At 39.5% G+C, this 11,313-nt stretch overlaps 1 protein-coding gene across 4 annotated transcripts in view; it reads left to right on the top strand.

Moving 5' to 3' along the window:
- The first annotated feature begins 1,566 nt into the window (after window positions 1-1,566).
- LOC115225284 (latent-transforming growth factor beta-binding protein 2-like) overlaps window positions 1,567-11,313 on the top strand; it is a 12,467-nt gene continuing 2,720 nt past the window's right edge. The window contains exons 1-6 of one of the 4 annotated variants that reach the window (XM_036514139.1): window positions 1,567-1,597; window positions 1,704-2,519; window positions 6,043-6,135; window positions 6,656-6,732; window positions 7,929-8,048; window positions 9,576-9,695. In XM_036514139.1, coding sequence (XP_036370032.1) covers window positions 1,783-2,519; window positions 6,043-6,135; window positions 6,656-6,732; window positions 7,929-8,048; window positions 9,576-9,695 — 1,147 coding nt within the window. In that variant the 5' untranslated portion in view covers window positions 1,567-1,597; window positions 1,704-1,782. Of the gene's footprint in view, window positions 1,598-1,624; window positions 2,520-6,042; window positions 6,136-6,655; window positions 6,733-7,928; window positions 8,049-9,575; window positions 9,696-11,313 lie in introns of those variants that run through there. The other 3 variants (XM_036514140.1, XM_036514138.1, XM_036514141.1) reach the window with 3 other exon arrangements.

The raw sequence follows: 11,313 nt of genomic DNA, 5'->3' as shown, positions 1-11,313 counted from the left end.
ACCTTTCTAAGTTATTCTAAGTTATATATATGTGTATATTAATATGTGTATATATATATATGTATAGATATATATGAGTGTGTATATATATAAATGTGTGCATATATATATGTGTATATATATATATACGTATATATATGTCTATATATATATATGAGTGTGTATATATATAAATGTGTGCATATATATATGCGTATATATATATATGTATATATATGCGTATATATATGTATATATATATATATGTCTGTGTATATATATATATATATATATATGTGTATATATATTGTGTATATAGATATATATGTACATATATACGTGTGTGTATATATATATATATATATGTATATATATCTGTGTATATAATATATATATATATATATATATATTGGTATAATATATGTGTGTATATATATATGTATAGATATATATGAGTGTGTATATATATAAATGTGTGCATATATATATGTGTATATATATATATACGTATATATATGTCTATATATATATATGAGTGTGTATATATATATATGTGTGCATATATATATGCGTATATATATATATGTATATATATGCGTATATATATGTATATATATATATGTCTGTGTATATATATATATATATATATATGTGTATATATATGTGTGTATATAGATATATATGTACATATATACGTGTGTGTATATATATATATATATGTATATATATCTGTGTATATATATATATATATATATATATATATATTGGTATATATATATGTGTGTATATATATATGTATATATATGTGTATATATATATAATATATATATATATATTTATATATGTATGTATGTATATTATATATATGTGTGTGTGTATATATATATATATTTTATATGTATGTATGTATATATATATATATATATATATATATATATATATATATATATATATACATATACACATATTTATAAATGACTCGCTCGTTTCAGCTTCCGTCAGAAAATGACTGTCAAGGTTTTCGTCAGCCCGAGACAGTCTTTGAAGGCAATTGAACAAGTTACCGCTCTATGGGAACTCACCTTGCAACAATGCACCTACACACACACACGCACAGAGAGAGAGAGAGGCGGAAACACACTTTCCCAAGAAAACATTGTAATATAGTTAAACAGCATCGATATTGTTTCAATGCAAAAGAAGTCGAAAAACGAGTTTGTTACACACACACACACACAAAAACTCACTCACCGATACGCGTACACACACATATTTATTTGTATTCGTTTATACGTGTGTGTGTGTATTGGACACACACACACACCTAACCGTGATGGTCGTGGTTGTGGTTCCTGTTTTGTGCATTTGTTTTGCATAAGTGATTGTCTGTTCTCACCGGCCATCTTTTACCTGACAATGAATTAGTTTTGCTTCCTTATTGCTGGACAATAGAAGCTAAAGGAACTCCATTGTTTTCGATTTCACCTCCCGGATTCGATGACATCAACACTTCTTTGGTGCCAATGGAATTGCAGAGGAGGGTGCAGGTAATTTGTTATAAATGCGAGTGTCTTGGTCGAGATGTGACAGAGCCAGGCCGATTGTGCAACGGGACTCTGCTGCTGTGACTCCCGCTACTGAAGACTTTGCGCTGCAGGAACCACCACAAGACAAGACAACTCAAACAAGAAGTTCTAGACATTTATACTCTGTGTTCTGCACTAACCAAATCTGTTCCTTCTGATATTAGAAGCTGTCTGTGTGTCAGTAAACAGGCGAAGCACCGAAAAGAAGACAACAGCCATGAAGAATCTCGTTCTTTTCTTATTTCTTTTCGTCGTTGGTCTTTGGGTGACTGAAGGACAACGGGTGAATAATGGGTCAGTTGTGACTAAAGGACCGTCAGTGAATAGTGAAGGGCGGAATGTGACGTTAGGCGACAAAGACCCGTCGGTAAATGATGTTTCATCGGAGAATGAAGAGCAAGAAGAGAGTGGAGAAGAATCAGGCGATGAAGGAGAGTCTGAGGGTGGAGAGGAATCAGAGGAGGACGGAGTCCCGGTGGATGACGAGTCGTCAGAGGACGGTGAAGACGAGTCAGTGGATGGAGAGGAGTCAGTGAATGAAGACGAGTCAGAGGGTGAAGACTCAGACAATGGAGGACTATGGGTGGACGATGACGAGTCAGTGGACGGAGACGAGTCAGTGGATGAAGGCGAGTCAGTGGATGAAGACTCAAACGATGGAGGACTATCAGTAGGTGATGACGAGTCAGTGAACGAAGACGAGTCAGTGAGCGAAGACGAGTCAGTGGATGAAGGCGAGTCAGCGGATGAAGAATCAAACGATGGAGGACAATCAGTGGGTGACGACGAGTCGGCGGAATTGGAGGAGTCAGCGGATGAAGCAGATTCCGAGAGTGAAGATGAAGCAGCGACTGAGAGTCTCTTACTGAATAATGGAACGTCGGTTTCTAGCGAAACGCTTGATTCTGGAAACTCAACAACCGAAGGAGAAAGCCTTGCTGTGTCCAGTTCTCGGTAAGTTAATGCTTCATTCCACCCGGTTTCACATCGCCACTTTCCTCTTCGGGGCTTCTTGTGGTTTTTTACTTTTTTCTTATTAAATAATCGGACCGTGTCTATCTTCGTGTGAATGTTTTAAGTGTTTTAGTGAAAAGAGAGGAGTTGAGCCCGTAGCTCTGTTCAGGGCCCCTGGCATATGTGGGAAGCAATGGGTGAGGTGGGGCTTGGCCCTAACGATTGCAACAGAAGGGACTCAGGGTACCTGAATTACCCCAGCATTTGTAGTTTTTATGTCGATCTGTTTTTACTTAGCCCAGTGCATCTCTGTCAGTAGGTAGAAATGAAAACCCATAGCCTGTATATCATAACTGTATTTTTTCAAACAGTTCTCCATAGATCCCTCTTTTTCTTTAATATATGATGAGATATTCTTTTCTACTTGAGGCACAAGGCCCGAAATTTGGAGGGAGGGGGCCAGTCGATTATATCGACCCTAGTGCGTAACTGGTACATATTTAATCGACTCCGAAAGGAAGAAAGGCAAAGTCGACCTCGGCGTAAATTGAACTCAGAACCTAACGGCAGACGAAATACCTATTTCTTTACTACTCACAAGGAGCTAAACACAGAGAGGACAAACAAGAACAGACAAAGGGATTAAGTCGATTTTATCGACCCCAGTGTGTAACTGGCACTTAATTTATTGACCGCGAAAGGATGAAAGGCAAAGTCGACCTCGGCGGAATTTGAACTCTGAACGTAACGGCAGACGAAATACCGCTAAGCATCTCGCCCGGCGTGCTAACGTTTCTGCCAGCTCGCTTCTTTAATACGATGAGATATTGACATACGACTGGGCAGACGATCTCTCCTAAAAGTACTTGACTTGTTTTCCTGATCCTTGCATCAATATAGGGTCCGCTGTATTTAATCCTGTTTGCTGATTCTATTGGGATGTTCCACCAACTTTCTGGATATATTCTGGTTCTGTTGCGCCAATCTTCAACAAGCCAGATTCCTGTAACGGAGCGACGAACCTGAAGGGGCCCAAATAAAACTGTTTCAAATAATAATGATAATTAGTGTGATTTCAAATTTCTGCCACAAGAGCAGCTTGGGGTGAGGTGAGGGCGAGTCGATTACATAGAGCCTAGTCTGTTATTTTCTCGACGTTGAAAGGAAGAAAGCAAAGTGCACTTTGGGGAATTCGAAATCAGAACGGAGCGACGGGTCAAATATAGCTTAAACAACCCTTATTCAACATCCTTAAACAACCCTTATTCAGTGAACTTTGGAGTGGGATGGGCTTCTCGACCAGAAGAAAATTCTAACTGGTCCCCACCTGCAAGATCATGCGCTATTTATCTTGATATGAGATCACCATGTCCCGCACATATGGTTGTGATGCATGTGCCTGGGGTACCCTTATCAGACGGGTAGTCATGATGGGTATACTGAGCTTCGTATATTTTACCACGGTGTCACTTTGATGGCATGCACTGCTCTCTCACTCAATAATAATAATTTCTTTTTTCGCCACTAAGGGTTTACACAAAAGGGGCTGCTCATTGAAACCCCACAAAAACAACGATCACTCTGACATCTAGGGTGTATGCTCTCTTCACTTCATGTGCCCTTAATGTACAGGCGCGTACTTCTAGAAAGACCATTCACTAGGGCCATTCGAGCTACATTCACCCATCTTTTAACAAAATTGCTAGGTGGCAGCACTTCCCTCTTTACCCTCACTTTGAGATTCTGGGTAAAGAGGAAAGTGTCTGTCTTCAGCCCTTTCAGCAAGGTCCACCAGGCAACCTCTTTCGCTATGGCCACTAGACTAAGCAAAGATGCCTGTCCCTCCCGGTTGGAAGAAAGCAGCGGGCTGATCCTTACCAATAACTTAGCTGAAATCCGAATCCGTCCTCCAAGTGGGAGCAGTTCTTCGATGATAAGCGCCGACCCCTTTGCTAACAGCCTGCTCGAAAGTTTGATGTCTGTGTTCAGCAGCGTTATGAACCTAGTTTTCTATTTCATCTCCCTTGTTTGGGTCCATTTTTAGCAGTGCCACCGCTCCTAGACTCACAGAATTGGGAAATGGCCTGTTCTGGTACCAGTTACGGTAGCAGTTCTGGCAGATCTACTAGAAGGCTGTCAAACAAAGGCGGATCGTTAGCACGACGGGAGAAATGCTTAGCGGTATTTCGACAGCCGTTACGTTGTGAGTTCAAATTCCGCCGAGGTCGACTTTGCCTTTCATCTTTTCGGGATCGATTAAATAAGTACCAGTAACACACTGGGATCGATATAATCGACTTAATCCGTTTGTTCATCCTACGTTCTGGATATCTTTACGTTCCACACATTTGCCAAAGGGATCTTGAAATACCTCACACATCTTCTCCGGTTGGAGTTCCTTGCGCCCATTTTGGTCCACCAAAGACTGAATAGTGACTTTGCTTTGACGTTGTGCGTCTGTCATTCGACCCCCATTATGGGGCTTTCCTTCCCTCTTCTCTTACAGAGTGCACCTTAGATCTGACAAGGCAACCTTCGTGTTTATCTTTGAGCAAATGGTCCAGAGCTAATCTTGCAGCAAGCAGGTCAGCTGCAATGTTCTTCCAAAGCGCCATTTCGAAGTTACTGACTAAATTCCCTTCTGTTTTATCCATCTCTACCACTAATGCTTTAATAAACCTACCTAACGCCAACCATCATTTGTTGTTGACGATTAGCCCCATCAACGCCATCTTAGTTAATTGTCTAATTCGGTCTCTGTTGGATTGGCACTTTGGGAGCAACGCTTTCAGCCTCCAGTAACCGGATCCCTGCCTTCTAAGCCTATCTAGGTTAACAACTTCTACTAACGTTAATCTACTTGCCTATAGAACCCCGTTCCTCATCAAAATACGACCTGGTTGACCCCATACAGGCTTTTACCATCCGCTTTCTATTCGCTAGACCCACACAGTCCAATTGTATCTCTAAGGCACCGTACCAGTTGCCCACTAACTCTAAATTTCGAGGCATTCCTAGGAATACCTCTCGATGTCTGAAGATATACGGCTTCCCTGCTTCTATCGGAGTATAAACAGGTACCTGTCTGTAAGTACCCCCGTCACTACAATTCGCATCCAGGACCATCATCTCTCCTTCTGGATCCAGGAAGATAGTCCTTATGTTGAGATCCATGCCCCTACGGATCAACGCCGCCGTTCAACCTCCGATTCCCGGTTGACATGGAGATAAATACTTCTCGTATCCCGCGAAAGATGGCAAGAAAGCATGTCGGTCGGAAAGTCTAGTTTCACTGATGGCGATTACATCGACACTTAGTGATCTAATGTCGTTGAGTAGTGGCCTTGTTTCCAAGGCGATCGCAAGTCAGTTCTTTGTATATTCGTCTTTTTATATCTCTGGAACCCCCCACCCATTCCTTCAAGGGATTTTATTTTTATAGTGTTATATGCGTTTATATGTATATGTATATATATTTATACACACACACACACTTATATATTCCTTCTTTCTTTTTTTCCAGGGGAATATGTCGAGTGAGATGTTATAAAACCGTGACCTACAAAAGGGCCCGAAGAAGCTGGTGCTGGTTTTTGAGACGGTGTACAAAATACCGGTAAATACGAAGCCACCTTTCCGGATTTTCTATACAGAGTAAACTTTCAATATTACGGCATCCACCGATGACAAAGTATTCATTACCCTCGCACATTAATATCTTAATATTTCGCTTGGGCATAGCGAAAATAACAATATGGTGTAGAACTCAATCTAGGTGTGATCCAGAATTCAATTGTAGATAAGTGTAAAATGGTAAGAGAAAGCAAAGAAATGGCACCGGCAAAAACAAAGGTTATGTAACGCACTTCATTGGCTAACAGCTGTTTCTGATGTAGGTTGTGGTGGAGGATTAGTTGAGTACCAGGATATCATGCTCTAGCTTCATCAGAGCCTTCAATGTGAAAAGCACTTTATTTAGGATAATCGCATTTTCAGACTACACAGTCGTATATTCTGAAAGTGTAACTTGTATGTGTGTATGTATGTGTTTGTGTGGTTGTCTGAACTTACCATCATTGTGTTATATATCCTTCTGGTTATATATCCTTTTATTCTATCCTTCTCTCATTTAACAGTACAGCTTCCAGGAGAATCCTTACAACCTGTCGCAGATGCTGCAGAGGATGGACCGGCACGCCTGGAAGGTGCAGAGGTAAGAACATGTGTTCAGTTCTCTCCGGATGTTATGTGTAGATAAGGCCTAATATTTTCTTGATATTTTCTATTTTATATCCAAATATGACATCCAATGGTCTCGTTTCAAATTTCCTTTTTCTTTCGTATCACAATCCTTTGAAGAAAGACATCGCTATTTCTTCCATTTTATTTTTCCTGTTTTATATTGTAATATATGCAAATGAGCGTCGTATCGTCTCGTCTTCCTTCCACCATATTTGATCAGATGGAGTGCATTTTGATGTATGTAATCCCTTTGCCACAGCAACTGAGCTGAGAAAGGTCTGACTTCTGTTAAAAGAACATGGTGCATCTAACTTATTCTACAATAGGCAAAAGGCCTGATATTTTAGGGTCAGGTGGGGGTCAGTCGATTACATTGAGCCTAATATTTCAATGGTGCTCATTTCATCGACTCCGAAACGATGGATTCCAACGTCGACATTGGCAGATTTTGAACTCGTTACGACGAAATAACGCTAAGAATTTTGTCCGGCGTTTTCACGACTCTGCCAGCTCACCGCCTTAATAATAACAACCACAATGATGATGATGATGATGAGTATGGTACAAAATATTATAACTGGGCCCCACCTGCAAGGTCATGTACTGTTTATCTTGATATGAGATCCCCATGTCACACATATATGGTTGTGATGCATGTGCCTGGTGTACCGTTATCAGACGGGTTGTCATGATGGGTATACTGGGCTTCGTATATTTTATCCCAGTGTCACTTTGTAACATGCACTGCTCTCTCACTCAATAATAATAATAATAATAATAATAATAATAATAATAATAATAATAATAATTTCACTAAATTTTGGAGAAGGGGACTAGTCGATTACATCGACCTCAGTGTATAACTGGTGCTTATTACATTGACCCAACCCCAAATAATGCATCTGTTTTATATACATGCAATTAAGCGCAATAAATTTGTTTTCTTGACCCTGAAAGAAAGGCGGATTTGAACACAGAATGTAAAGACGGACAAAATGCCGCCAAACATTTTTACCGTCGTGCAAACGATTCTGCTAACGACGACGACGACCACGATGATAATTATGATGATGATGATGATGATGATGATGATGATGATGATAATGATGATGTTGAAAGGATTCTGATTGTTATATATAATTGTGTTATTTCTGTTCTGCTTTCCAGCCGTCGGAGGAGCGTGCAGATGGAATCGGTGCGGGAAGAATGGTAGATGCGTCAGGAGAGGAACCTCTTTTACTTGTTACTGCAGACGGGGCTATTATTTCAATAGAAGAACATGTGTTTGTAAGTAAAGGACAAACAGCAGCTACAAGAACAATATACACACGTATATCTATAAGCAATTGGCTGGGAGATAATAATAATATAATAATAATAATAATAATAATAATAATAACAACAACTACAACAGCAACAACAACAACAACAACAACAATAATAATAATAATAATAATAATAATAATAATAATAATAATAATAATAATGATAACAATAATAATAATAATGATAACAATTATAATAATAAATGCCCCACAGTGGCTTTCATGGTTTCTGATCTTAACTGATTCGAAGTTTTGGGCTGCAGCACATATTCTGCTCAGTACAACAGATTTGCTTGTCATTTGTTTGACCTTAACCAGTTTGAGCATGTCCCTTAGTGGCTGACGATTTGTGCATCTCTGATCATGAGCAGAAGTAGTGGGGGAGCATCATAGCCACGTGTTGAGAGGCATTCTTGGAGGTTTGGATAATTCACCTTTGGAAACATGGGTGGTTTGTTCAACATCCTTAAACAATTTATTTAGGGACGTTTTGAGCGGGATGGGCTACTCCAACTGAAGACATTTCCAACTGGGCCCCACCTGCAAGGTCATGTGCTGTTTATCTTGAAATGAGATCATCATGTGGCACACATGTGGTTGTGAAACATGTGCCTAGTATACCCTTATCAAACGGGTAGTCATGATGGGTATACTGGGCTTCGTATATTTTACCCTAGTGTCACTTTGATGACAAGTACTGTTCTCTCTCTCTCAATAATAATAATAATAATAATAATAATAATAATAATAATAATAATAATAATAATATTAATCCCTTTTACTGTAGGCAGAAGGCCTGAAATTTTAGCGGTGGGGGATAGTCGATCACATCGCTCCCCTCCCGCCACTGTTTCAGTGGTTTTTGTTACAATCCTCCCAGCGTACCACCTGAAGAATAACACCAACCAAAACATCAATATCAATAATGATGGTGGTGATGCTGCTGCTGATGATGATGATAATTATGATGATGAAGATGATGGTGGTGATGGTTATGATGATGATGATAATGATGATGATGATGGTGGTGATGATGATGATGATGATATGATGATGAAGATGATGGTGATGATGATGATGATGATGATAATGATGAAGATGATGATGATGGTTATGATGAGGATGATGATGATGATGATAATGGTGGTGATGATGATGATGGTGGTGATGGTGGTGTGATGATGATGATGACGACGATGATGATGATGGTAATGATGAGGATGTTGATGATGATGATGATAATGATGATGAAGATGATGATGGTGGTGGTGGTGATGATGATGATGATGACGAAGACGATGATGATGGTTATGATGATGATGATTATGATGATTATGATGATGAAGATGATGATGGTGGTGGTAGTGGTGATGATGATGATGATTATGATGATGACGACGATGATGATGATGATGGTTATGATGAGGATGGTGATGATGATGATACATAAGTGTTACATCCATGCAATGAATTTGTTTTACTTTTCCAGACAGAAACGAGTGCAGATGGAAGTATGTGTGCGGAAGATACGGGAGATGCATCAACACCCCAGGATCCTACAGATGTTTCTGTCGTCGAGGTTTCCGTTTCAATGGGAGAACATGCGTTGGTAAGTGAAGCAGAATAGACAACAACAACAACAACACACGTTTATGTATAAGTAATAATCTTTTCTACTCTAGACAGAAGGCCTGGAATTTTGGTGTGTGGTAAGTCGATTACGTCGACCCCACTACTCACCTGGTACTCAATTTATCGACCCCAAAACGATGGAAGGCAAAGTCGACCTCTGTGAAATTTGAACTCAGAACGTAGCGACATACGAAATACCGCAAAGATTTCGCCCCGCACGCTAACGACTCTGCCAGCTCGAGACCTTAATAAAAATAATAATAATAATAATAATAATAATATAATAATAATAATAATAATAATAACTGAGACATGGCTACGGTTGCATAAAGGAAGTTTAAAATGGGAGAAATTTTTTAGTAGCAGCACGGGATCAAGTTTTAAGGACTAATTGGATAAACACCAAGATATACAAAAACCAATTAGATTCCAAATGTAGCCTATGCAAATCAAAGGAAGAAGGCATTTCTCATATAGTAATTGAATATAGCATGACGTCACAGAAAGAATTCAAGAAAATATATGACATCTTCGGTAGAGTAATCCACTGGGATTTGTGTGGACATCTAGGATTTTTAACATGCTGACAAATGGTATGAACACGAACCTGGAAAAGTATTAGAAAGTAAGAAATATAAGATGTTGTGGGAGTTCGTCATTCAGACTGACAGTAATAGAAGCTAGAAGGCCTGATTTGGTAGCAGAAGATAAAGAGAATAGAAAGTGCCAGATAACCGACTTTACGGTCCCAAATGATGAAAACATTAATATGGGAAGTATAGAAAAAAAATGAGGCCCAATGGCCCACTGGTTAGGGCAGCGGACTCGCGGTCATAGGATCGCGGTTTCGATTCCCAGACCGGGCGTTGTGAGTGTTTATTGAGCGAAAACACCTAAAAAGCTCCACGATGCTCTGGCAGGGGATGGTGGTGATCCCTGCTGTGCTCTTTCACCACAACTTTCTCTCACTCTTACTTCCTGTTTCTGTTGTACCTGTATTTCAAGGGGCCGGCCTTGTCACTCTCAGTGTCACACTGAATTTCCCCGAGAACTACGTTAAGGGTGCACGTGTCAGTGGAGTGCTCAGCCACTTACACGTTAATTTCACGAGCAGGCTGTTCCATTGATTCGGATCAACCGGAACCATCATCGTCGTAACCAACGGAGTGCTTCCATCCATAGAAAAAATAGCAGAGTACCAGGACGTAGCCATTGAATTACCGAAACTATGGAAAGTGCGGGTAAAATGCGTCCCAGTAGTTATAGGAGCATTGGAAACTATCCCTAAAGGTCTGAACAGATGGAGAGAGGACATAGGCAGAAAACCCAGTTTCGTACAGCTCCAGAAAACAGTGTTATTATGGACAGCTAAGAAGCTTAGGAGGGATCTTGGCATCTAAGGTTACTTGCTGCAACCCAATAGGTGGGTTCTTGATATTTAAGGCGGCTTGTAGACCCCTGTTTGGGTCTTTTCTTTTCTAACAGTCTGGCTGGTTGTGTGTATATGAATAATAATAATAATAATAAATAATAATAATAATAATAATAATAATAATAATAATAATAATAATAATGATAATAATGATGGTGATGAT

The sequence above is a fragment of the Octopus sinensis genome, linkage group LG27 (assembly GCF_006345805.1).
Source record: "Octopus sinensis linkage group LG27, ASM634580v1, whole genome shotgun sequence".
NCBI lineage: Eukaryota > Metazoa > Mollusca > Cephalopoda > Octopoda > Octopodidae > Octopus > Octopus sinensis.
This window is presented reverse-complemented; position numbering and strand designations above follow the sequence as displayed.